This window comes from Chelon labrosus (genome assembly GCF_963514085.1).
Source record: "Chelon labrosus genome assembly, chromosome: 9".
In the NCBI taxonomy this organism is placed as follows: Eukaryota; Metazoa; Chordata; class Actinopteri; order Mugiliformes; family Mugilidae; genus Chelon; species Chelon labrosus.
Genome location: NC_140359.1, coordinates 10,774,062 through 10,801,658, shown reverse-complemented (window position 1 = coordinate 10,801,658; position 27,597 = coordinate 10,774,062). Strand labels below are relative to the sequence as shown.

Genomic DNA, 27,597 nt, shown 5'->3' with positions numbered 1-27,597 from the left:
GTGCTAATTAGTAATAAAAAGCTACGCACAACTGAGATAATGGGATGTTTTCGGTCATAAACCAAAGTGAAATAGACAAATTAATATAAATATGGGCCTGATGATAACGTTGGATGGAAAGTCAAGGAATTAGCATATTTCTCCTTCCTGTATCAGGTGTGTTGGTACCAAATGTCACCAAAGTTAATGAGAAATCCATCCAGTAGTTGCCACCTATCTACTGAGCCACACTGCTAGCATAGCTTCATCTTCTCAAGGACTTCAGTCATTTTACACTGAATACGCGGAAATGAATTCATTGCGCCCCACATTTACATGCTCTCTGCTCCACTAACACAAATACGCACATTATTTCACAGCACTTTAGCTGACTAAGTCGTCTGTTCATTATTCAGCACGTGTCAAAATAACAGACAAGATGTGATAAATATTTCAGATGGTGTGAATGGAAAGAAGAAGAAAGAGCTGTAGCCACTCTCCACACGAGATCAAAGGACAGGTTCTTCATTCTTTACACACACAGAGATCAGATGTGAGCTGGTTTAACGGACTGTCAAACCAACAGGGAAGCATTACACCCCAGTGGTTTTCATCCACATGAAAAGCAGAGCGCCGCTGAGAGTGGCAAAGCATGAGGGCTTTAAATCACACACACATGCACACGATTCTTTTCTTCCTGTTCCCAGTACAGTAACAGCAGAATCCAGTGTCATCACGCAGCACCGCAGGAAACAGAAGCTTTATGCCTCATCAGGGCGTCAGCAGCCACTCCTAGCAGCACAATTAGTAGATATGGTGTCGCTGCAATTAAAGTTTCAGTATTCCACACATCATGACCTTTTCCAATGCAAACACTCATTGTCTCATATAAACCGGGATGTAAATGAACATTTTACGTTGGTAAAAAGAAAAATGTCCCCAAATGAGGACATAAACTGAAGAAAATAATAAAAAAAAAAACATATTACAGCCTCATCTGAAACATTATAAGAGCGCGTCATCTGCAATTCCGATGTTCCTCTGCAATGAACATTTGAGGAGACAGAATACCCCTGATGAGTACCCATCATAACCTATAATCAGAAGAAGATATGCAAATGACAGAGATGCTTCCCCTGACGCTGCAGTGCCAGTTGTCTTTTGGTTCCCGAGGAACTCTCCTGTCAGCGCTCAAGCAGGAGAACGGGAGTGATAGCAGACAGGGCTGTTTGTTTAACATGTCACCAGAAGAGCAGTGTTGAGAGGGGGCGACCAGATGGAGGAGCAGAATAGACCGTGATTCCATTTAGAAAGAGTATTGTCCTTCCAGCCCCAGAACTGCCAAATGCTCCGTGCAAACAGACGCTGGAATGTACATAAAAAACCTCTTCAGAAGAAATTACTAATGAACAGAAAAAGAAGCGTGACTATACTCAACACATTTTCTCCCAGATTCCCTCCCACACCAGATCACAGAGACAAAATATGGACGGACACATAAAGCGTGCAGCCATTGTCTATGAAATGACACCATATTTTGTCCCCATTTAATCTTTTTATATTCAGTAAGAGGGAGAGGTATAAAGGGCCTAAAGCTGTCTTGGGTCATTAAACTACACATTTTCTTTCTTCTTTCAGAATGTGTTTTCTGGCACTTACAGCAGGGAAAGCTGACAGATTAGACAGGGAGTTCCTCCATAGGCTGGCTGTGGGCTTCAGGGGGGCGGGCTGCTCGCTGGTGCTTGGGGCAGCAAACCCATGCCTGTCACTGTTTGATGGGCCAAGCCAGGAGTGCAGTCATAGGGAGGTATGATTGATGATATTATGTACTCACGCAGGATCTGAATGCCAGCACACTCCTGTGATTTAATCCCCGTTCCGTCATCAAACATCCGGCCACGGCAGATGGACTGCACAAAATCAAGCCTCGCTCTCCTCGAGGCCGGATCGCCATTACCAATTGATTCTTTGAGGCAGCACACACCATTATTCATTCATATATTCATAATAAGGTGTTTTCACACAGCGGATGTGAAAACACCAAATCACCTTACTCTGTCTGAGTGTAGATGGGGCTGAATGGGTTTTTTCTTTTTTCTTTTTTATATTAGAAGCCAGATTTGTTGTGAACCTGTCCTCCACCCACACTTTCACAAAACTCACATGCTCAAGAACATTTCTTCCGTGAATGAATGCCGAAATTTAGCTTTACTTGGACATGTTTTCTTTCTCCACATAAATGTGAAGAAAAAAAATTGTTTGGAAATTCAAGTGTTTTTTTTTTTTTTTTGTCCTGCACAGACAAATCCCCGGAAATCCTTCCAGTTTGACGAGACTGACCCCTAGTGGTGACTCCAGAAATTAAATTTGAAACCTCAACATAGTACGCAAAACCCTCCGTATAATTGACAATACCACAGGCACATTAATCCCTTCGTCTCATCTTACAAAGTAAGACACAAGGGTCAAGCTATACATCATCAGTAAGACTGAAAACTTGAACACGAGACTCGGAGCTGTCAGGCAGTAAATCCAAGAATAAGCAGAGCTACACAGCCGAGATTAAGCCAACCATCCCCCAGTCAAACCACAAAGAGTTCATTGTACTTGGATAGCATATAAAGAGGAGGAGAATGATTTTGGCAGTGATTTTCAATTATAGTTTGGTCTCACTGGCCTCGGAGGGTTATGAAATGAACGAGATGTACGCCATGTTAAGGCTCAGACGCTCCAGAGAGAGAAGTGGCAACTATTTTCCTGGAATTTGTGATATCAAATGAAAAAAACAGCAACATATGGCCCACAACTGTACTTTCATAACCACAGAAATGTAAAAACATGCAGCAATGTCATGTACGTAATATAAAGTGACAGTCGCAAGCCTCAGGAAACCTACCTGAGCGTCTGAAGATACACAAGCTCCAATCAAAGCAGAGGTAGCCACTGATCTATCACTGGTAGCGACAAATTATCGTCAATACCACTCCACCACATTATCATCAATCTCTCTCTGGAAAGACAAAAGTATCCCTCCACGCTAAATCGCGAAATCAATGCATTTCTATCACTGAGAGGAATTGGTCCCCCAGTGATCTACCGTGGCTGAGTAATGTGAAATCTATCGCAGGTTAGTCCACGCGGCCCGGACAAGATCAAAGACAAGACCCCAGAAAAGTTTGTATTGATCAGCAGCCACAAGAGTGAAAATGTGATTGGAATTTGAAACAATTCGAGGATAAATCACCGAATAATTGCGAGGCAGAAAAAAGGCTGAGAGACAAAATAATTTCCAGCGCAGCAGTAATATAACAATCAATGTCATTAGCCGCCCTCGTGAAGAAATAGCCTTTTTTTATACTTGGCATTTCACACATTTTAAAAACAGCACATCCCCATTTCAAACTATGCATCTAGGTATTGATAACACTCAAATTGGCGTCAGAGCCAAATTAGAAATTAGATTCACGCTTGAGATTTTCAATTCCCGACAGTGACAAACTATTGGTGCACTAGTCAATCATTTCTGTTGCTCTGCTGTCACAGAAGAAGATCTACAATTTCACTGAACCCGCAGTTGAAGCTGTTGTGGCACACTTACCTTTGGCCACTTGGGATTAAGCTCGCAAGCTTTTTCGGCATCATCCAGAGCCGCCTGGTGTTGGCCCAGTTTGAGGAAAGCTGCTGAGCGGTTGCTGTACAGGATGCAGTTCTGTGGGTCGGCTTGCAGTGCATCACTGTACAAATGAACAGCCGCCTGAAAGTCACCTCGCTGGCACGCCTCGTTGCTCTGCTGCACTTTCTCCATGAACTCTGCCTTGCTGAGGCCGTACCTGGCCCCGTCGTCTCCAGTGACACACCGGATCGGTCTGCACGCTGTCCGGGAGCCGAAGATTGAAAACTGGAGACACGGACAGAGAGGGGACTGACTCAAAAACAACCCTTTACACTTGACCGACGTTTGCATAGCTGATATTTTGAGCTGCAACAGCGGGAGAAGCACAGGTGAAACAAATTCTTGGAGGATGGCTCCGCGCCATCCAGAGTGAGCCATGACAGCGAGCCAGCATGAAAAATGCCAAGGCCTGTGAAGTAGCTCATTTAAATGGAAAGCAGTCATTTCTAATGTTATCAAATTACACCTGTGCTTTCACCTGCTATGACATGCCAAAATGTCTACCACCCACTGGCAGCAGGACTGTTTGACCATGTAGCTGAAGTGTAACGTAAGGGAAATTAATTAATAAATAATAAGTAGGGTACTTTTGAAAGACAAAGCAAATATGCCATATTACACACCAATCAGGCAGAACATTATGACCACCTTCCTAATATTGTGTAGGTCTCCCTTGTGTCTCTGAAACAGTTGTGACTCATCAGAGAATGGACACGGGCCTTCTGAGGGGAGGGGCCTCTGTGGATCATCCCACAGAAACTTGATCAGTTTGGGATCTAGTGAATTTGGAGGCCAGGTCAACACCTTGTGCTGTTCTTCATGTTTTTTGAGTTGTTCCTAAACCGTTTGTGTGTGTGTGTGTCTGTGTCAAGTTGCATCCTGGGGATGGGGATGGCTGCTGCCATCAAGGAGTGTCATTGCTATGGGGTGGGGGTGCCTGGTCTGGTCTAGGTGGGTGGTACATGTCCAAGTAACATTCACATGAATGGCAGGTCTAAAAGTTTCCCAGCAGAACATTGCAATGTCACAATGTAATTGACTTCATCTGTCAGTGGTTTTAATGTTGTGGCTGATCGGTGTATATGAGAGCAAATAAAGCTTTTCACAGAACATATTTTGACATGTAGCAGACGAAGCACACGTGTAAATATAGTCACTAATAATGGCTGAATTGTGATTAATGTCGCCCTTGTATGGTGCATGCTAAAGACACGACGTTTTGAGACACTCAACTAAATCAAGCCACCATATTTTATTGCACATACATTTGGACATTTTCCAACGCATTTAACCCATCCAGCACACTTGGGGCCTTGAGCAGGCAGGTGCAGCACCCGGAGGACCTCAGGGGGTTGGGTGCTTTGCTCAGTGGGACTTCAACAATGGATGGGGAAACACATTTCCTTCAGTTCTCAGGTTTGAGGCGCTACTCAAACAACGAAGCCACGGTTGCCCTTTGCATTATTTGTTCCACCTGTGATTTTCCTGTTATGACAAGTTCATGTTATTGTCTGCTGTAATGAACAAAAAGACAGGAAGGTTGTGATCCATATATAGTAAGGCTGCTTTAATATGGCTCAGAACAACAAGTCAAACATTAGCGCTTTAACAGAACATGCAAGGTCCAAATTCCCATCAAAAATATACTAATATTTTTTGCCTTTTGGGTATATTCCCTCTCGATTACACGTTCACTTGCCAAAATAAACCCCTTCGTGACTCTTATACTGTTCTGTTTATGTTGAAAGAGCATCAGAGAGGTGGTAATTTAACTCTATGATCACTCTGGAGGATGTAGTCTGTGCTGCTGTTAAATCCAACATGAAAACACAGTTAAACCAACAGCTCTGAGTTATTTTAAACCAACGATGAATACCACAAACTTCATAACCTTTGACGGCAGCTACAGATTAAACAAATGTTTCAAAAGAATCAAGTTTAGTTATTAAAATCAAAGCTTTTGTGTAAAAAAAGACTTTTAGTTGAGATTTAGCTTAGAAATCAAAGGTTTACTTTTCACTTCCTGTCACTGTAGTTAACAAAATGAAGTCCGGTGTCTATGGAGCTCCAGTAGCTGACTTCACTCTGCACTGGTTAGGGTAAAGTTTATAATGTGGATTACAAAGGGGTGTTGCTCATTCAGCACTAAAACTACTCACAATGATAAAAAAGTTTGGGATTAAACAGTTACTTGTTACTGTAGTTGCGTTACTGTCATGAACCTCCTCAGAAAAATTCTTCAATGTATGCTTTCAGTGACTCTCCGGAGTTGGACGAAGGAAAGTTAATGAGGTAGTTATATAGATACTGCATACGGATACTGCAGGTCTGGAACATTGTCCGCGCTGGCTGTTCAATGCTCGAAAAAAGTACACCTGGGGCATGATACAGTATATATTTTGTCGAGGTTTGCCTTGTACTGGTCAATTTCAGTTTTCCTGCCAATATGGCAGTGTCAACACAAAAAGTCACGTGGCGCCCGGAGCTCTATACCGCCGCTCAAAGCCATTTACTTCAAGGCGGATCAAGAAACACAGCAGTTCAAACACACGGGTGCAGAGCAGATTTCGACTTAATAAAGACATCTTCATTGATCTGATAACAAAATAACACCTGGCTTACACCAAAGCCTACTGCGTTGTGGCATTTCTGTTCCCATTTACGCTCGGCTTCAACCGCTCACCAAACAGCCGGCAGGAAGACCAATTATACCGACTCAAAACCTTGCAGTGACTGCACCAAATCCGTACGATCGTCTGACTGATTACAGCGAGTAGGTGAGTGTTGACGGTTTGCTGAGTATTACTGAATCATGACCTTCATCTCGGGTTGCATGGTTTTTGGGCCGGCTTCCATTATACCTCTTTCTCACCACACCTCCTCGGACTGAATTCTGGGATAGGGCAGGCTTGGTAATTACTTCCAGAGGGCCGGGGAGTAGAAGCAGCAGAAATGAGCAGCTTTTGGGTATCAAGTAGATTTAACATCAAGTTACAGTGCAGGGGCAATCAGCTGCACTCTTCCACCTTCCTTTTTTCAATCTTTTTTGACAACTTTTAAATGATTTTTCACCCAGATGGCGACATGGAGATAGGAGAGGGCAGATTCCTTGCTTTACTTTGACTTTAAAGTGCTTTCTTCGGAAGGATCTCAGCTGTGCTGCAAAGATCATCCCCAGATAAGGCCAACATGTGCAATGGGAGTTTTTAAAACAGTAACTGTACCTACCAGCCCACAAACAGGCCGAGGGGGCGACATGCACACTGTCACCCGTGCTGACATTCAAAGGTCTGCTCGCAAAGAAGTGTCAGGAGAGGCATCTATTATAGATTAATGCTTCCAGAGCTCAAGATTGTGCATGGTTTTTTATAGGAAAGTTCACTCTGTGCTGACAACATACATACATACAGCTAGGGGTCTGCCTGCTGTATGTGGGCAGCACTAGGCAGGAAGGGTGGAGAGTGAGAGATAATAAGAGCCTGCACCAATATAGAGGACACCCTACCAGTGCACTCATGAGGAGACAGAGATAGAGATTAAACCAACTCTCCAAAGACAAATCCAGCCTCGAGTGCTGCACATATTTACAATTCTGTTTGGGGAATTAAGAGGATTTGCTCATGGCAAAACATAAACCAAGATCTTGAAGCCACTGCAAGATCTTGGCAGTGCAAACTTCTCCCTTCATGCACAGACAAAAATAAGTATTTAGTAATCTGTATGAGCTTCCGTTGACATTTAAATCGCATTTGCGTTGCTTACTGCCTGCGCCAGGAGAGCCCACACATCCACGGTGCAGTAGTACAGAGCCGTATGCATGACTGGAAAATCGATAGAGGACTTTTACGAGGTTTTCGCAGGAATAGTCATTTGGTATTTCCTGTTCAGGACTCGGGTTAAAAAGTGATTCTGAGGGCACTAAAATGCCAACAACTACACAAATGACAGCTCGCACGAGAGACTATGGAGGTTTTTCGTGAATCTATTTACCTTTTCTTTCAGAGTCGCTTGCTTCTCCATCCTGTCTGACTGCGTTGGTTCCAGCGACTGGTTATCGCTCTCATCCCATCACACTCTTTGTTGACTTTGACTCTTTGTGCATCAAGAAGTGTTCCAAATTTAGCCAAGAAAGTCCACGTTGCAGCGTGAGAGTCGACAAACTGCGAGGAAAAGTACAAAAAAACGGAGCCGTGTGGCGTTCAGGAGAAACTTTTCTCAAGGAAAGTGCGCCATGTTGTCAAATCTTTTCCTTTTTTTTTTCCTCCTTTTTTCCCCTGTTGCCATAGCGGATTTCTGAGCGCTGTGCACACACAGGCATGAGGCTCTGTGGGGAGCTCGAGTCAGGAGAATAAAAGTACAAATAACACATTCATCACTCCTTGACTTTTATTTCTAGATTTCAGACCTGTTGCGAAGTTTTTTTTTATATAAAGTGGGACACAAAGCAAACGTTAGCTAACTTTTAGTCAGAGGCGTTCAAAGACTCTGCGAGGACAGGGGCGGAGATGGTAAAGGGCCACCTCTCCCTGACGCGCTGTCACATGAAATGCTGCCTTCAGGTCATGTTGTTCCAACACATAATTAGGAACAGACAAATAATAAAAAACAATCTTTAATTCCAACAGCATTCAAAGACAGGAATCTGACAGTGACCACAAGTTGGTGCCAAAAAAAAAAAAAAAAAAAAAAACACATTTGGGCCTTATCTGGGCAACTTCTGGCACTTACGGCTGCTTTACGGCCCTGACAAGTGTTGTCGGGGCTAGACGTGGCCCACATGTCATGAATAGGGCTCATAGACTGTATGAATAATAAATAAATAAATAAAATATGGACAACATATCGCCATTTGCATTAGCCAAACTGATGCTATTTTCCTGGGGATACGGGCAGTGCCATCTTGCTAGTTTGGAGCCAGAGTCTACACAGAATGGTCCGAGAGTGAAGCCATGCAGAGCCGCAATATCGATGGGGACCGCTTTATGGAGCGGTTGGAACGGCAACTGGTGGTTGCCATTATGTCACCTCTTGTTTCTATAGCGTCAAATAGCTAACTAAAACAAACCGTATCCAAAAAATTGACACTTAAACGTGCATCAATATATATTAACTACCTAAAATGAAAAAAAATAAATAAATAAATTTGACTTCTATTGTAGTGTTTTAGTTTCACCCAAGTCCCATCCACTAACATGGAGGAGATGGGGCTGATGACCTACACTGCAGCCAGTCACTAGGGGGAGCTATACTTACCTTGGCTTCACTTTTAAGGAGCAGTTTCGCCGTCCATCTTTATACTGTCTATGGTCGGCCTTGATCTCAGTCATCCATGTCACAAAAAACAAGAAAGGCAGCTGGATGTTTTGAGCTTGGATGGGATGTTGCTTTTGTTTTCCCCTTGATTTTTGGACTTCAGGTTCACTGGTTTGAAACCCATCTACATCCATGCCCCTGAGCAAGGCACCTAACCCGTAAACTTTTTCCTGATCCAAGTGTGCACACTATACTCTCCGTGTGTACAAAGGGATGGGTTAAATGGAGAGGACCAATTTCTTGTATGTGTACTTGACCAACAGAGATGATTTACATTTACATTTGTTATTTATTAACACTAACAATGGATTTGACTCAGTTAAGATGCCAGTTGGTTTCAGTCAATGACAGTCAATACAGCAACCTGTCATAAAGCCTACACGTACATTAACGTTGGCTTTTTAAATCAACTGCCCCCAAGTGGCCAAAATCATAACGAAGTAGGTGTTAAAGTTCAGTGAAACAGATCTATACAGCCTCCTGATCCACCGTCAAATTAGGCCATTTCTGCTGCTCCGTTCCCTTCCACTTGCCCGTGCTCTATAAATCCCTTAGTTTTCAATTTCAGCATCACTGCTCTTGTCTGAAGCGTTTGCCGAGCCAATCAGTGTCCCTTCTTTGAATTCATTACATTTCTGTCACTCTGCCTTTCAGCTAGTGTACCTTGCAGCCCTCTTCCTCCCCATCTTCTCCTAACCCTGGCTGTCCAGAGGGTCTCAACTAAAGTCTCCATCAACCTATCCACCACCAGCATCTAGACTCCTGGGGTTCCTGTCCACATCTGCTACCTTCATCAACTCTATGATGTCACTTTTCATCACATCCTATATATTTATTTCCGCAAACTCCTGTTACTTCAATAAATTTCATCCTCTACTTCCAAATGAAGCTTACTGAAATAAATTTGAATTTATTGAAATTAGGCTGTGAGCAGTAGGTCCCTGTGTGCATTTGATGCCACTTTTCCATTTTCATCCACACACACAAAAACAGAAGCCCCAAACCTTGGCATGCCATGGAAGCAGAGATAATCTAGCTGCACACCGTTCAGGTTCAGTGGCTCCAGAGCCCTGCGGTGCGTCGGCCCGTGCTGTGTCTGATTGCATGGCGAACTCGTGCACTGAAAAGCACGGAGCACAGCCCTAATAAATGATGCCAATTACGTATTTGCTCTCCCTGTTGTGACAAGTTAAAATATCTCCCAGGTTTGCGAGGTAATCAATCATGCATTCCGCATATGGGCAAATGAAACGCTGCAGTCGCATCCTAAAGAGTGCTTCTGAATTCAGTTTGTTGCAAAAGTGCCACAGCTTCCCAGATGTATTACAAGGCTTTTACTGGAAAATTATTTGCAGTTCATTTTGCCAGGCAGGATGTTACCACTGGCTGAAAGCACAGTGAAACGCTCTTTTAATTTTTAAATCCATAAAGTTTAGTTTGATCCACTATGCCCACTCTGCTGGATGGATTCTACTATGTCACATTTGAAGCAGAGGTTAAACCAAATTAATTCCAACCTAAATGGCAAGTCCATGCATCAATAAATGGCTCTCTCTGGTCTCTGGCCCTGACAACTGGCACTGAAATAATAATTAACTCATATTTTGTTTAATAACACCAGGAAATAAGATTGATGCAAGCACAAAATGGTCCCAGATTAAAAATATTATTTGCACTGTATGTTGAGCCCTTCACCAGCAGGTGGTGTACCAATCCTCTATGGAGTAGCATCAACACCAGAAATGGATGGAGTAATTCTGTGCTCTCTGAGACAAAGGAGTCCTGCACTAAGCCTTGTGCGCAGCGGACATTTCAGTTGTAGCTGGAAACACACAAGAGTAATTAACAACTTTAAATGTGGCTGCAGTGATTGCTGTCACAGTTTGCAAGGCCATGGTATTGTGCATGCTGGCTTCTATGAGAACACTTCCATTTAACAGAGCTATTGTCAATGCCAATGGCGCCACCTGTGCATTTCAAATCAAAACATGTATGAAAAGTGTTTTATGGTCTTTTTAAAATTACAGAGTGAGATTAATTCAGAATGACCTACATTAAAACCTTGGAGAAGAACTCAAATGCAGTTATAAAGGCTAAATTGAAAAAATATTACGAATTAAACTGGGATTCCACAAGAAAAGCAGCAGATAGGCATAGCTATGTATGTTATATGGTTTTAAAGGGTAAAACTGTAGTTTGCTTATGCACTCGTTTATTCTGCACTTTTAATACCAAATACCAAATTGTAAAGTGGAGTGGAGAGTGGAGTAGAAATATTAAGTGGGATGCATTTCCAATACAATATATTTAAGATAATTTTCCAGCAAAGGACACTTCGTTTTCCAGTTTTGTGTTTGTCTCGTCCTGAACACCGGATCGTTCAGGTTTGAACCGTCTTCTCAGAGGGGCAGTTCACAGAGCCCGCTTTTGGTAGTTGGAGATCGGTGCTAAAATAGTAGCGACTCTTTTGGTAATGCCACGGTGTGCACAATTCCTTTACGGGGGGAGAGAACATGCAAGGGACGGCGCGTAAAAAATGCCATGCGTCTTGAAAAAGGAAACGAGAAGAGACGTGAAGTATTGTGATCAGTTGGAAAGTGTTTGATGCTGTCTTTTTTTAATGAGTGACATTCCAAGACGATATTAGATGGAGAGTTTATTTATTTATTTATTTATTTAGCGCACAGCTATTCCAATCCAATCAGCACAATGTCTGAATATCAGAGCCTCACAACATCAGATCCTGGCACATTCCTGAGTTTGTTGTCTTAGAAAACGGGATGAAATTTAACTGGTGCAATTTCATTCATTTGATCTGACCTGTCTCATCCTCATGGTCTCTGGGAGGGGTCTTGAGGCTGAGGGCCTGGCCTGATTGGTCTGGAAGTGGGCCTCCTTTGCCAAGCCCACAACACAAGCAGGTATATATGCAATTTAGTTGCAAGAGGGAGAAGACTAGGACGTTTGGGATCAGTCAGCACAGTGTTCCCCTGTCCTCCACCTTAGTCTGGTAAGTTGAAGCATACTTTCTTCTGAGCTGGATGAATGATCAGGGTTAATAATTTAGCAAATAGTCATCAGCTTTGTACATCTTTCTTTCCACAGCTTTTTGCTTGTTGCATCTTCAGAAACATTTCAGTGCTCATCTGTTCCTCAGTGAGATGAAGACCCAGCAACCTCTCCATGTGGCCACTCCAGTGAGGCAGAGCCTCGCCCTGACCAAAGTGGCCGGCACCCCTGTTTACCTCAAGCTGGATTCATCTCAGCCCACGGGATCCTTTAAGATCAGGGGCATCGGCCACCTCTGCAAAACTGTGAGTAATTCCTTTCTGCGCCACGGTGATGATGTGTTTTTAAAGAGGCTGCTGCCGATGAAAGGGTGGATGTGGGAACTAACACAAAAGGAACCTGTATGGACCAGTTTTAGTGTGTCAGCTCCAGTCTGAACGCTGGGTTGTTGTGTTGACTGTAACGTTTGTTTCCTTGTAGTGGGCAGAGCGAGGATGTGGGAGATTTGTCTGCTGTTCAGGTGAGCGCCAAAGCAAATGAACCTCTACTTACAACTGACCGCGTTTCTATATTTCATTTGAATGATTTTGGTCCCAACAGGAGGAAACGCTGGTATGGCAGCAGCTTATTCGGCCCGTCAGCTCGGGGTACCCGCAACCATCGTAGTTCCAAGTGTCACGCCAAACCTGACAGTGGAGAGGCTGAAGGACGAGGGGGCCACTGTGATCATTCATGGGACGGTTAGTTAGATAGCATGTGTTCCTCATGCGTTGTCTACCAGATTCAGCTTTGTGTGCTTATGTTTTCTCCTATTTCTTCGTCCAGTTACATTCAGGACTGAGAAATAAACACAAAGAATGACAGTAGATAATAGATTCATGGATAAATCCAGACATCAGCTCTAAGCGGACAACATTTTGTGAAAGTGGTTGTTACTTAAAACTAATTCATCAAATTAAACGACGCATCTCCTCTTTTTCAGGCTCTAAATGAAAGCATTGAATACGGGCAGCAGCTTGTGGCAAACAACCCCGGTTGGATATTTATCTCTCCCTTCGACGATCCCCTCATCTGGTGAGACAGCCTTTTTCCATCAGGGAGAGTGACAGCATATACATTACTATCTACAGGCTATCGTGTAGCAGTGTGTGTACTCAGGACATGAAGAGCGTGTAAATGGCTGATGGTAACACCTGTCTTATCATACGCTGTCATTCCTGCATAGAAGATTTTCAGGAGCTGAATTAGGTGGTGTGTCAGATAGAAGACATGTTATCACAGTGCTGTCACAGACGCACAATAGATGTCAAAAAAAAGGTCTTGCATTTCAGGGAGAACTCTGTTTTAAAGGAATCATTCAGTGTCTACCTTAGATTAAGTCTCAGTGAAATCAGTGTTGGATTTCAAGAAACTGACCGTTTGTGTTCATTTGTAAAGGGAAGGCCACACGTCTCTGGTGAAGGAGCTGGAGAACGATCTGAGTGAGAAGCCTGGAGCGATAGTGCTGTCGGTGGGAGGCGGAGGCCTGCTGAACGGAGTGGTGGAGGGACTGCGCCGTGCCGACTGGGCTGACGTGCCCATTGTAGCCATGGAAACCATGGGAGCACACAGCCTCAATGCGGCGATGAAGGCTGGGGAGCTTGTCACGTTACCTGCGATCACTAGGTAGTGCATGTGACCTGATTGAAAAATGCTATCGCCTCCAGATAATGTCATTATTCGTGACTACATTTTTTCTTCTTGCGGTGAAAATCCGTTCTCCCGTTTTGCTCTGCAGCGTTGCAACCACGTTGGGCCTGACAAGGGTCTCTGCGCAGACAATGAAGCTGGTGAACGAGCACACGGTTTTCTCTGAAGTCGTCACAGATCAGGAGGCTGTTAAAGCCGTTGAACGCTTTGTGGGTGAGTACGACCTGCGCATGAACAGACGAACAGCAGATTTAAAACGACAGCCATGACACTGATCACTCCTGGCATTTTTTTCTCTTTATGCAGATGATGAGAAGGTGCTGGTGGAGCCTGCCTGCGGCGCCGCTCTGGCAGCTGTTTACAGTGACATTATCAAAAGGCTGCAGGACGAGGGCAAGATGGCAAAGCGCCTGGGCCCGGTGGTCATTGTGGTGTGCGGCGGCAACAACATCAGCATGGAGCAGTTGAGGAGGCTGAAAAAACAGCTGGGCATTATCTAGCGTGGCTGACTACCTTGGGTCTTCCTGACCTTTTTCCTCTCTTTTTCCATCAGCTGGTTACTAATCCCTAAACCACATTATTCAATGTGCTCCACAGACAGAATCATTCCAGACTGAATTGCTCCTGAGCACGGAGACAGAAAATATATGAGAGTTAGCAGCTGGATGGATTTTTGTATAAAAAAAGTTAGTTTTTAACAAGAGAGGCCTACAGAGGGCTACACTGACACATTTATGTTATATACACTTTTGTATTTAGCGTGTTTGCTTTGTAAAAGTGATTCTATGTTGTTCTCCCATTTTTGTACTTTGTAATGACTAAAAAATAAATTGTTTCTGAATCATATCCCTGCCTTCACTGTTCCCTATCCCTCACTACATAAGATGTAAACTGCAGATCACACAAACAACATGTCAGTGGACTTCTGGTTTACGTTCGTGTCCCATCTATTGTTGTACATGTTGAATGATAACAAGTAATTGCAGTGGAGTAATGTCAAACTAATAAGTCAGTTTTTCAAGTACAAATAGTTCAGCTCAGTGTGAACAGCAACAGTTTGCATTCCACATGTGCTTATGTAAAAATAATCTGCTGACATAATGGCCTTAAAAATTCACACTCTCTTAGACTTTCGTTCATATTATACACTGATCCGGCATAACATTAAAACTACTGACAGGAGAAGAAAAATAACACTGAGTATCTTCTGACGATATAATGTTCTGCTGGGAAACTTTTGGAGCCGGCATTCATGTGGATGTTATTTAGACATGGACCACCCCCAGACCAGACCCAGACCAGGCACCCCCACTCCATAGCAATGACACTCCTTGATGTCACAAAAATGGTTGAGGAACAACTGAAAAAAACATGAAGAACAGCACAAGGTGTTGACCTGGCCTCCAAATTCACTAGATCCCAAACTGATCAAGTATCTGTGGGATGATCCACAGAGGCCCCTGCCCTCAACCCATAGGACCCAAAGGTCCCCACTAACAACATTCTGTAGCCAGACACCACAGGACACCCTCAGAAGGCCCATGTCCATTCTCTGATGAGTCACAACTGTTTTGGAGGCACAAGGACCTACCCAATATTAGGAAGGTGGTCATAATGTTATGCCTGATCGGTATATGTATACAGTACTTACTGTATGTATTGAAAGTGCACAACAAAGGGATGTTTAAAACAGCACATATCTTAATATTTGGGCTTTAGTAAATTAAATTATTTAAAATGGCATAACAACATTGTAAACTATTAATAGCCTAATAGCCTAGTTCCTCTAACTAGGAACAAAGAAGTAAGTTAAATCAACATAGAGAGCATGAACACACCGCCTAGAATGAGAGGTGTATTACACAACAGCTAAAGCTGTGAATGGGTCAGTAGCATGTTGTGTGAACACAGCAGGACATCCTCACACCTTCTGAATACACTCAACTTCCCGGTGTTCAATTGGCCGGACCGTGAGGGATGTGGTGTTTGTCCTAGTTTCTCATTGGTCTGAGCGTTGTTAGAACATGGGTGGAGGGCCCTTATGTCAGAAATAGAGAGACAGCTGTGTGCGCTAGGGAGAGTTGATTGGTTCATTTGAAACCAGCCGGTCAACATGCCGGAGACATTCCTAGAATTCATTCTCAGTAACATTTTGGATTTGGTATTAAAATACCAATGTTCACAGCTGTGTGCGTGATGTGTACTCTTCACAGTTTGCAGATTAACACTAAAATATCCATCAGTGACCTCATGAGCTGATTTTCCACACATTGCTCCTGTTTCTTCTGAACAACGCACATAACGGAGCTGACGGGACCCAGTGAGTCACAGAGGAGCATGACTAGAGATCCAGCTAGAACTGGCCTGACCCAGCACTTGCTGCTTTGAAAAGGTGTCTGGTTTACAGGCAGCAGTGATGTAACCAGTCAGTCACCGGGCTTTACATAAAAAGCATGTCCTGAAGGAGACAAACCACGCTTGAGGGGGCAAACATGTAACAGGCAGGTCTGCTACGCAACGCTGGTCAGTCGAATATGCAAATGAACCGTTTTGTGGAAGGAAACAATTATTTAAAAAAACATGTTTTCCCACAAACTCTTAACGTTCATTTGATTTTCTAGGAAAATCAAGTAAATAAACACAGATAGTTCTTATGTCAATTAAATACTGTAAAACTGTTTTTGTACATGAAGACATTTCTTTATTGTGACACAGAAATCTCAAATGCCATCAGATTCTTTACATCTGTATAATCCATTTTAGATATGTTACGTTTCTGATGTGCAGAGGTAAGACAGTAAAAGTTAAGTTAATGCAACCATAAATAATTGTAATAAATATCAAGTAAATGTACAGCACACGTTTTTTTTTTTTTATCTCAACACCTCTTTGTATGGATATGTCCTTTTAATAACCTTGCCTACCCCTCCTGAGGAGGAAGTAGAAGAGAGAACGTCCCTGTTAGCAGCGGTGTGTCATCCTTTGAAAGAACTGAACCAAAACCAAAAGCTTGCAAGCAATTCAACAACCCAATTAGTCAAATATCAATTCTGTTGTGTTTTTTCAGTTCTATCCAAGTAAAATGGCGATTTGACCCACACAAGAAAACATGTTTCACCATGAGTAGAACAAATTGAATCCATCTGAGTACAAGACAAAGGTGATAAGATTATTGGTATTTCCAAAATTCATAAAAAATAACAACACAACAAACTGGATATCCAACAGACATCACCTAGTTTGCTCATTTTAGAATCTTTTCTTGGAAGAGTAGTGCAAACCAAAAACAAAAATTATAAGGTGGAGTGAATTAGCAATTAATAAAAACTGCCATCGAACATAACTTTAGGATATTTACATTTTTCTTTTTCTATTAAATTTTTACACAGCTAAACATTTGGTTATGGGTAAAGTGAACAAAGAAAAAAAATAAATAAATCAGCAGAACCCGTTCAACTTTCATTAAAGAAAGCTATGAAAAGGCAGAACTCAAGGTAATCCGCCGCCACTCCCCCAGTGTATGTGTGTAGATTGTGTATGCCGGGGAGCAGGGGGGGATTTGTTGCACATTCAGTAGCAGTAGCACACAAACGATGTGGAAGAGCAGCTCATGAAATCTCTTTCCTACTTTCACAAAGCAACGCAGGTTGCACAAACCTGAATGCAAGTATACAAACCTGCAGGCCTCCAATGTGATCCAATCCGCCTGACCTACCATGCCGCCACAGCTACTCAGATATCAAAAAATCAAAGCAATTTCATAAACTAATAGATTAATATAACTTTTTACATGACTTAAATACCCTCTCCTCAGAGACTTGAATAAAATGTATTCAGTTTATATAGGCATAAGTTAGTTTGTCCATTAGCAGTTCATATTTTTTAAAACAGGCAGTAAACTATAATATATCCTGTACAGCACACTGTCTGCCTGCTCATAGCTGACATGGTCAAAAATAGGCAGCGTCATATCTATCCTTTTTCTGGTAGTAGTCGTACCTTCACTTCAAATGTCAGATGATTCTATGAAAATCATTTGGAGTTTTCTTTTCACACAAAACCAGCAACAGCCTCTAGAGAGAGGCTCTTAACAGCGAAGGCCTGGTTCAGAACATCGTTCCCACGGAGGGGAGAGAGAGGGAGGCAGCAAGGTTAAGCATTACAACAGTAGAAGTTTGTTTGTTGCCTTCATGGCAATGCCAATTCCAGCAACTTAGAGTAGGGCTAGTTCTGCAGAGACCATGCTTTAAATGCTAAAATGTTCAGCAATCGTCAATTGAGCTTGCGGCTGTAAAGTGCTGATCTGAAATCTTCCCATTAAGTTGTTAAATTCACAGAACTTGACTGAATAGTGTTAACCCCGCTGCTAAAGGAAGGGGAAAATAAAAAAAATAAAAATAAAAAAGGTCTCACAGTTGTTTCACTTCAATGCCATCCTCAAACTCAGTGCAACCAGAACAAAGACATGTCAGTGCTAATTCAGATTATCTTCCCTGAAATCCCTTGAAAACAAGTGTCAAACATACAGATGAAATGTAGTATTTGTGTAAACTGCAATTCAAAGAAGGAAGGAATTTAAAAAAAAAAAAAAAACTGCCACCAAAAAATAACTGAAATGTGAATTTACTTTGTGGCTTGATGGTGCAGAAGAGCATAAAGGACTGTCTCAGAGGAAGCTCCAGGAGTTTGGGATGAAGGGAGGAAGGGGTCAAAAGTAAGGGTGAGGTGTTAGGTACACATGTTCAGGAACATTGAGTTGTGCCGTCGCTGCCATCACACTATATTCTTAGCCGCTGAGAGGGTCCTCGCGGTAGTGGATGGCGTAGCGCAGTTTCTCCAGCATCACGTCCAAAGAAGTGTACTGGGGCAGTTTCACCATGAACATACAGGTCTCCACTCGAATGTACCGTGAGTCTGGCTGGCCTGGAAAGGAAACGGGAAAGTACAACAAAATCACTTTCCACAATGAGAATTGTTATTCATGTTCACCGCTGGAATTGTTAATGAAACAGCACAAAGCCAACCGGTTGTAGCAAGACTGCCCAGGTGATAAAGTACAGTATCTAATCTGTAGCAAACCACAGCAAACTGTGAGTTTCAGGCTGTGACTTTAAAACGTGGCTCAGTTAGATCAGACAGATGTCACTTCTGTGAAAGAAGCATGAGCTCATACACAGAAAAGTGCAAGCGTGTCTTCTTTCGTGGAGTCTCACTATTATACAGCGTCATTAATTAACAAACACAAGCCGAGGCACACAGTATGTTCAAAGTCTAAGGCTGCAAGACAATATGAGCTGTTTTGATAATCACTATCAGTAGTTTCTGCAGCAAGGGAGAACTGAGAAGAGCGTCACACATGGATAGCAGCAGTGAGTCTAGTCAGGGCCCTGTTGAAAGCTTGTTAGCTTTTACCTGCAGCTCCATCAGGAGGGGCGATCTTCATGGGGTACGGGGGAACGTGGGCGGTGTCAGGCCCTCCATCCTTGCAGGGGCAAGTGAATGGTATGCGCTCCTGGTTGCACGCAAACTTGATGAACTTGCAGAGCTCCTCCTGGGTGAACATCTCCAGGGCGGTCCAGAAGAACTCGATGTGCTGGTCGGTCTCCATCAGACCCACTTGATACATGGTGTGTGCCTGCACAGGGAGAGAGCAGGGCATTGAAAATAACAAAATGAGGGGAGTGAGTGATGCTGAACACTCACGTACAGTATCTCTAAGTATATCTTACCCAGAGCTGGTTAATGTGGGTTGTAGGATAGAGAGCACTTTCACACATACAGTGTATACACTTTACCTTGAGGAACTCCAGGTTGATGTAAGGCAAGCCACAGGTGCGCAGCTCTATCTCTAGGGGGCTGAGCATAGTAAGCAGCTGCAGGGGAATGATGGAACTGAGTCCTGCGCGCACTGCTGTCATGCACTCCACATTTTGCAGCTCCCTCAGGCGAAGGCTCCTCACCGCCCGTGCATACACATCCTTGTTCTCCCAGCTTAGCACACACAGGCAAGAAAAAAATCAAGAATGAAAATACACTATAATGTTCTGTTTCTTTTAGGGAAATGGAGTTTTAAATTATGAGCAAGATAATTTCCATACTCTAAGAATGAGCAATCAGTTGGACTGTACCTGACAGTGAGGCTGCGTCCTCCCTGACAAAGCTCCACCTCTTCACCAGTCATAGTGATGTAGGTAAAGGTGCAGCAGGGCCGGCTTGGAGACTCTGGGCTTTCACCTGAATGGTGCTGGGAGGAGATTTCAGCACATAGGGCCTCCAGCTCCGACTCATCAGTCACCTGTAGCAAGAAAGTTCATTTTACTGTAAATGTATTGCTCTTTGGAGCAGGGAAAATCATGAGGTATGCTGTACAGTATTACTTCCTTACATTTTCAAATTTCTTGACATAGTTGTAGGTGAGCACATCAGCTTCCTGCAGGTCCTGCTCTGGGTCGAGAGACTCGCCAACCAGACCCTTCCAAAAGGATCCCAGTAAGTCCAAAGGAAGTGGCACATCGGCACGGATGGCTATGCCAAGTAGTTGACCAAAGAAGTGCAACAACTGTTCCTCTGCATAGCTGATAGGGCAGGGAGTCAGGATGTACTTCCCCTGAGGACAAAAAAAGAACAACAATGATTCATATTACAGCCTTTGTCATGAACATTTTGTGCTAGATATGATTCTCAGAAGGACGGCATTCTTGGGATTATGACTGAATGGTTTTATTATGGCACCTTAAACGTTAAATGTAATTTTTAAACATTTTATGGTTGTTTACCTAAACTATAATAAGTATTGGGTGAATCCAGATCAAGACAAAGTGTACAATGTACAAGAAACAAATGTAGTAAAAACAGAACATTACCTTATTCCGGTTGGCTGCAGCACTGGGGCAGGGGAGCAGCAAGGACAGAGCAGAACTCTGTAACTCCTTACACACCTGCCACAGGAAGTGTCTGAAAGAGCCACCTGGACAGACACATTAATCACAGCTACAGTTAAGATTTGAAAAACAAAACATCTTAAAATTGAGGCCACAAGAGCGTACAGGAAAAAAGATGTAAAGGGGAAATTCTAACTTGTGCCATGAACTTCCTCTCCTGTGAAGCGGATGTTGAAGGCATAAGTTGGGTCTCCTCCACTGGCCAGTTTCACACAAAGCTGCGATGATGGCACGCAAGACAGCTGACGTGCTGCCTGGCAGAAATAAGTGTTCTCTGAGGATCTGATCTCACCTGAGGGACAAAAGACAGAGTCACATGAATAATGTTTGTGTTAAAAGTGATTCAAAAGTACTACTTAACAGATGAACAAGTGAAAGGAATGCCTACCTCCCACAATCTCCAGAGGGTCCAGAGTAATCTCTGGAGCGGCATGGTCAGCTGTCCGCTGCACTGTGGCATTTAGTACTCTGTTCATTACAGTGACCTTAGTATCATAGAAGATTAGACCTGCAGCCAGTGGAGACAGGAAAAGTGGTGAGAGTTTTCAACAAAGCAAGTTTCCACCATTAGGTGAGTACACTTACATATTCACAACAAATTGGTCCACATGGTTGGCTTTGTCCTTACTAGATGTACACCGTGATCCTTCTCACCTTTGGCTTCGCATAACAGCGCTGCAATGCTGTTCTGATAAGTATGTGTCTGTCTCAGCTCCACTAGAGGCAGGAAGAAACTCTCCAGGGTGTTGTTGAGGGACTGCAGCAAAGCGAAGCGCAAGCGCAAGCTCTCCACAGGCACATCTGAAAACATCCACATGTTCACAAAGTTATTTATACAATAACAGACAAAACCACTGAGCCACTGAATATTCAGCAAGGATATGCACAGTGGATTCACATCACTGGGAGAGAGGGAAGCATCAGCTCTAACTTGAATCTCCTGAGAGTCAGCGTTCAGGCGAGCTTTATGTCACTTCAAGCTGTTTACTTACTGAGCAGACAGGCCACACGAGGATCAGCAGCATCACTGGGGTCCAGGTAGACTTCATGGGGGTGCAGTCTGGCTGGTGTGATTGCCAGGTGACGGCACAGCCTGTTGATGTACTGTACCAATGCCACATCCATTTCCAAGCTCCACTTTCTACAGGCCTTCTGGGCATGACGAGTGTCTATACAGGTGCACCTGGGTTTTTAAATAAATAGGTTTCATGTTGATACAATCTAGTACTGTCTGTTCATAGCGATAACAGATTATATACACACATTAGGAGACCACAGACAATACTGCAGGTTGCTGTTACAGGAATGTTGTGATGTAGAAGATATCAAGCTGTTTTAATTGGATAGTCCTTTTAGACAAAGACATATAAAAAAAAAAATATATATACATAAAGTTAACATCTAATTAATTGTTAGCATATACTCAGTTGTACAAGTTGTGGTATATTTGTATCTACATTTATATAATTTCTAATTATGGACAGAAAATAGCAAATGAATAATAGTTTACAATTTTGTGTTGTCATATGTGTGACAGTATCTGAGTCACAGCAGACTGAGTGCTGGTTATTGGAGTCTCATTTTCCCACTCTCACCTTTCAAAGTGAAGGTCATAACCACAAGCCAAAATTGCCCTCCAGACACTGCGGATGTCTTGCTTGGCACGGTCGACAGCAAATTTATGGAAGCCTTCCAGTGTCAGGTACTTCTCCTCTGGGACTAAAGAAAAAGTGGTACGTTAGGCAGCTCACAGCTCCTGATGTCAAAACAAGACTAATGTTTAGTCTTGTAGGAGTGGCAGAAATTTATCCAAGTACTGTACTGTAAGTTTTTCCATTTCATACTACTTCATACTTGTGATATGTAACATCTGTTTTGCAACATGATAATCAAAAAATGTGTTAAGAAGAACATTTCTTCTTCTTTCCTCTCCCACTACAGATTCCCCCACCTTTACCTGGTGAAATTTAACTGCATAATGAGTACTCTTTCCCTGCCATACTTTATGTACTTACCAGATTCTAAAGTAGGAATTTGAAATCAGGACGTTTATTACATTGGTAAGTGTACTTGAATAAAGGATCTGAATATTTATTACGCCACTGTAGTCAGTTAATTCACTAACTGTCTGATTATTATGGGCAACAGAGTAACTTATGCACACAAGCTTTATTGGAAAACACTATATCTGTATGTGATTATAACCAACCGTCAGTTTTCTTAGCAGGAGATTTTTCCACATCTTTTTCCTCAGGTCTACATTTCTCAGGTGATTTTGGCTTTAGGACCGTCTTCTTCTCACTCAGTGCAGTCCTGGCAGAGGCACAAGACCAGCAGATTTAATTCAACTATCATGTCAGTGTATTCATGTAGCTAAATGTATGCTTGTTCTTAAAGGTGTGGTATAGGAAAGTATAGGAAATGACTCACCTGACACTGTTGAGCACCGACTTTTCCTTGGTGGGAGGCTTGGTGATAGGTCTCTTGGTACTCACTACCTTGCCTTGATGCTGCTCTTTTCCTGCCTTGCTGTACTTGTTCTTATTGGGCTTGGGAGTGCCATACTTTCTTAGAATCTGAATAAAAACAAATAATTTTTACATGTTAATCAGGGTCAAGTATAAAGTGTTGATAATGTACGTATATGTGCTGGCTGACCACAAAATGTTTTAAAAACACTGTACACCTCTTATTGCATACCTGAGTAAGTTGGTCTTCAAGTACTTTCTTGGGAGGTCGAACATTCGTGAAGAAAGTATGCAGCAGGTTGCCTGGTGTCTGAGAGTTGATCTGTTCCTTGCTGAGGTAAATGTCAGACACTTTAACAGGCTTTGCCGGTGTGAGGCTGAGCATCTGCTCCGAGTGCACACAGCTCTTAAAAATATCTGTGAGTACATCTCGTGCTCCAGGTACAAGCTTGTCGCCTTGAAATAGAGGAAAAGATTGTTAAGTTTAGAATTTAGTGACACTCTTTAAAAGCAGAAAAGATCTAATCAGAGTCAAGCACCAACCTTTGACTGATTTGTCCAGGAAGTAGTCTTCAAGAGCAGAGCTTCCTTGTGTGTCAAACAGGCTTTGGTTAACACTCGAAGCTGTTAGGATCTCCTCATTAGTCAACTCCATTAGTTCCTCTTCACCTTCCAGACTGGACAAGCCAATCAGGTCACTGCTGTTGAAAAGACTGGCACGGATTTTTTCCACTTTGGCGCGAGAACGAACCTATAATAAACAAAAAGACCAGTTTCATCAGATTTTTGTTTAAACTGAAATAACAACATCTAATTGTTTAAACATCAATGGTGCTCTGATTCAACCCACCTCAATGACAGCATAGCCTTTGATGGGCCTGGCCATGACTGCATTGCTCTCCAAGGAGGTGACTGTGTGCATAGAGCCGCCATCCGACGCCGATGGTGTTTCTGCATTGTCAAGAGGCTCGCCCAAGCTCCCGAGACTACCGAGGCTTCCTGTGCTGCAAAGGGAGGTATCCAGACTTTCCTGACTAGAAACTGTCTGAGGGTCTTGGGGGCCATGCTGGGGGTATGTAACAGCAGAAGCTGCAGCAGCAGGGGTGACAGGTGGAACAGCTAAAAGCTCCTGATCAACAGAAAGTTCACTGGCAGTGCGCGAGACCCCCTGAGATGAGCTACAAATGGAGGTCTGGCTGGTAGAAGCCGAAGCGCTCACACTCATGGCTGGGGTCACACTGCTGGAGCTGTCAGGACTCTCAGGACCTCCATTGTTGGGGAAGGGGCGCTCGGGTTCAGGGCACACTTTGCCATCCGGAGGGCTCGAAATTCCAGCTCCAGTTTTCTGCTTCTTAGGGTCTTCTTCCTGCAGAGGGATGAATATTTCATCTTTGAAGAGCCCTCCATGTGCGTTGCAAGCCCTGCGGATAGCATTCCGAACCACAGCCTCCTCCAGGTGCGTGGGGATACCTGAGAGCACCAGCAGGCGACTGTGGGCAGTGGGACCCACCAGGGCCTGGCAGGCATCTGTCACTGCATCGCTGGTCACACTTAAGCCCTGCGGGTCCTTATTGGCAAGATGTCGTAAAATCATCAGGAGCGTGAGGCAGCGGTGGAACCACAGCATGTCCTCAGGTTTACTACCTGCCATGTTGAGCAGGGCACTATCACTCTCTGACAGCCTTGCACCTCCACTTCCCCGTTTCCCAGAAACTGCTGCTGCCACGGCAGCCGCTGCTCTCTCACGCTTCATCTTCACCTTCTTACGTTTGGATAGCAGACTAGGGCTCTGTGGTGTCTGGCCTGGGGATGATGATGAGGATGAAGAAGAGTCACTAAGGTTAGGGGCACTGGTGGAAGTCAGGGCTCCTACTGAAGAGCCGCCAACATTTAGGGGAAGCGTAACCTCTGCCACAGCCAGACACACCTCCATCAGGGCATGAAAATAGGTGGAGAACCGGCTCTGCTCCGCTCCCAGAGCCAATGCAATGCCTCCAGATGAAGACCCCCCTGTTCCAGCCCCTCCAGCAGTCCATCCCTGAGTTTCCCGGTCATAGAGTTTTCGCAGTTCTGTCTGCAGGGCCATGAGCACTGCGAGGCAGGGGTTAAGCAGCAGAGCAATGGAGCTGGAAAGGCCAGCAGGGCTCTTGCGCTGCTCCAAGTGGTGGATCTTCCGCAAAAGTTCAGCTAGCAAGTGAAAGATGAGTTCCTTGATGGAGGGGGCCAGATCAGTGGTCCAAAGCAAACCACCTAAGAACAATAACACAGAAAAGCTTCATGTTTGGTGTGATTTATCCAGTAAGCTTTCAAAGTTTCTCGAAGAATTATGGATCTAGTGGTTAAGAGTAATGAATATGTGGGTTTCACTAGCTCATAAAATCTTGACATTTTGTAAGAGAGATATTTTATGACCTTTAACTAAAAGATTATTTTTTTTGTGAAGTGCTTTCTTGAAACTTTAAGCTCAAATTATGTTTTTACTGCATTTTTTTTGTCAATTCAAGTCACAGAGGTTCATTAAAAACACCCAAAACCACAAAACTAAATGTTTTTAAGTCTCAAACAATGTACATACAGCAATAGTACTGACAAGTCAATAAATTAGGCTCATTAAATGTTGTTATGATGGGAGTTCATCCTACCTAGTAGTTCTACAACCTGTAGCAGCACAGATGAGGGCACTGTGTCCAACTCATCCTCTGATCGTTCATTGCTCTCTCCCAGCTTCCACGTCAACAGCTGTTCAGCAAAAGCCATGGCCAGAGGAAACTCTAGTGGCAAGGAGTGCAGCACCAGCACAGCACCAGGAGGAGGTGACACCCCTACAATTAAGAGAATGATGGGATACTTACTTCATGGCTTAACTGGTTACCTGATAATTTACAAAAATCTTAAACTATGTATGCAAAGTTCCTTTTGGACGTTACTACTCCGACGCTACTCACCCAGTTTGATGTGTATTTTATCAGCAGGGATGATAACAGAGGGGTACTGGTTGGTGGTGGGAGGGGGAATAAGGCCTGTGTTGGTAGGTGAGGCATCCAGAGGATAACACACAGCCTCCATCAGATTTAGCTGGCCATTTCTACGCACTTTGTGCCCTAGGCCATACACCATGACTCGAGCCCAGGGAGCCTTGTACAGACTTGAGCTAATGCAAGCGAAAAGACAAGAGAGACATTAAAAATAAATGAATAGATAAATAAACATGAATTGCTGAAGTTTAATTCGGCTTTGTAACTCACTCTTTGCGGCAGCCCAGCTGGCTTTCTTTGCAGGATACGATTACAAATGCAGCACCCGGAAAGCTGACATCCATGCTAACCTTGGATTCTGTCACAGGGAACTCCTCAGAAGTAAACTGCTCTGGTGCATTCTGTCAAAGTGACCAACATCACAAAGTTAACGTAAAGTTCAGCAGCTTATGCTTATGTAGCCAGTGACAAGTTAAATTAAATTATTATATTCGATTAGATTAATTCAATCAAGCACAGACTAGCAGAGCTGACCTGTAGGAAGCAGCAGATCTGCTTTGTGAGCTCCAGTAAGCTTTCCTCTCCTTGATGCAAGGCACGAGTGATGGCCACTGTCAACCATTCCCGGATGGGCTGAGCATTTCCCTGGTAGAACAGATCTGTGGGAGAGCAGCTTTGGCCCTCAAGGTTGTGAAGCACCGACTGAGCTAAAAGAATAGAACTAGAACTAATAGTGCCATCTGCAGGAAGAACAAAACAGGCACATTTAGAATATAACAGAATATTTACGTCACACTGTGAGATCAAGTTATTCGTAAGATACATTTAAACTCACCAGGGAGGGGAGGAGCCAGCAGTTGATTAGAGAGAAGCTGCAGGTGTTCCAAGGTGATGTCACGGATAGCAGGTATGTGGAAGAGACGGGTGAAGGTGTGGGGATTCTTGGGGGCAAAGATGTTGAGCAAAGCCATACGGCAGTATAATCGGGCCAGCGCACTTTCACAGCGAAGAAGTTCCCTGAAGCAGAGCAGTAACATTTTAAGCATGGGTGAAGACTAGGTTGAAGACTATCATGTTCATCCACATTTGACTTATGCGTTACCTATGTATCTGAATGTTGCTACTGTCTAATGAGACCAAGCCGTTTGCAGCAGTGCGTCGAGATCCAGCAGGTGGGCGCTCCAGCATCTCAATAGGGTACCAGTATCTCACCAGCACACCCTCGCTGCGCAGGTATGTCTCCACCTGTACCAGTTCATTCACCTTAACAAACACACACAAACAAGTTAGTTTACTGATATGTTTAATGTAAGGGGAGAAAATAGTAAATTATCAAGTATTGTACTTACAGAGTCCACATCCAGCACCACTCCATGCAAACCAAACGTCTTCAACATGCCCCGGATAGCAAATTTTGGCAGTGCTGTTCCCCCTGTAGAGCTGTTGGTGTTGTTGCTGTCAGGACAGCGGATGACCACAGTCAACCCTGTGTTGGAAAGGAAGGTTATCATCAAGGTCAGTTAAATTACATTACATCACATTCATTTGGC

The 27,597-nt window shown here is 43.5% G+C and overlaps 3 protein-coding genes across 4 annotated transcripts in view; 1 reads left to right on the top strand and 2 right to left on the bottom strand.

The window, feature by feature from the left end:
• Positions 1-8,099, bottom strand: part of LOC311492576 (tetratricopeptide repeat protein 28-like) — a 165,542-nt gene extending 157,443 nt beyond the window's left edge. Inside the window, exons 1-2 of one of the 2 annotated variants that reach the window (XM_084550883.1) lie at positions 7,643-8,099; positions 3,578-3,877 (exon numbers count right to left, since the gene is read on the bottom strand). In XM_084550883.1, coding sequence (XP_084407009.1) covers positions 3,578-3,877; positions 7,643-7,672 — 330 coding nt within the window. In that variant the 5' untranslated portion in view covers positions 7,673-8,099. Of the gene's footprint in view, positions 1-3,577; positions 4,038-7,642 lie in introns of those variants that run through there. The other variant, XM_084550884.1, reaches the window with a different exon arrangement.
• Positions 8,100-12,126: 4,027 nt separating this feature from the next.
• Positions 12,127-14,293, top strand: LOC311492374 (L-serine dehydratase/L-threonine deaminase-like; the record flags this gene model as incomplete). Its single annotated transcript, XM_084550637.1, has 7 exons — positions 12,127-12,279; positions 12,455-12,494; positions 12,575-12,714; positions 12,957-13,048; positions 13,412-13,639; positions 13,752-13,876; positions 13,970-14,293. The coding sequence occupies 7 exons, from the start codon at positions 12,127-12,129 to the stop codon at positions 14,161-14,163; spliced, it is 972 nt and encodes a 323-aa protein (XP_084406763.1). The 3' UTR covers positions 14,164-14,293.
• A 2,059-nt stretch (positions 14,294-16,352) lies between these two features.
• hectd4 (HECT domain E3 ubiquitin protein ligase 4) overlaps positions 16,353-27,597 on the bottom strand; it is a 36,751-nt gene continuing 25,506 nt past the window's right edge. The window contains exons 54-76 of the mRNA XM_084551183.1: positions 27,397-27,533; positions 27,150-27,310; positions 26,883-27,064; positions 26,582-26,787; positions 26,318-26,448; positions 26,018-26,223; positions 25,715-25,894; positions 23,923-25,322; positions 23,616-23,823; positions 23,305-23,528; positions 23,035-23,180; positions 22,814-22,917; positions 22,200-22,323; positions 21,597-21,787; positions 21,259-21,405; positions 20,993-21,112; positions 20,741-20,896; positions 20,527-20,630; positions 20,049-20,270; positions 19,792-19,958; positions 19,459-19,654; positions 19,076-19,298; positions 16,353-18,586 (exon numbers count right to left, since the gene is read on the bottom strand). Of these exons, the coding sequence (XP_084407309.1) occupies positions 18,450-18,586; positions 19,076-19,298; positions 19,459-19,654; positions 19,792-19,958; positions 20,049-20,270; positions 20,527-20,630; positions 20,741-20,896; positions 20,993-21,112; positions 21,259-21,405; positions 21,597-21,787; positions 22,200-22,323; positions 22,814-22,917; positions 23,035-23,180; positions 23,305-23,528; positions 23,616-23,823; positions 23,923-25,322; positions 25,715-25,894; positions 26,018-26,223; positions 26,318-26,448; positions 26,582-26,787; positions 26,883-27,064; positions 27,150-27,310; positions 27,397-27,533 (5,072 nt within the window). The 3' untranslated portion in view covers positions 16,353-18,449. The remainder of the gene's footprint in view (positions 18,587-19,075; positions 19,299-19,458; positions 19,655-19,791; positions 19,959-20,048; positions 20,271-20,526; positions 20,631-20,740; positions 20,897-20,992; positions 21,113-21,258; positions 21,406-21,596; positions 21,788-22,199; positions 22,324-22,813; positions 22,918-23,034; positions 23,181-23,304; positions 23,529-23,615; positions 23,824-23,922; positions 25,323-25,714; positions 25,895-26,017; positions 26,224-26,317; positions 26,449-26,581; positions 26,788-26,882; positions 27,065-27,149; positions 27,311-27,396; positions 27,534-27,597) is intronic.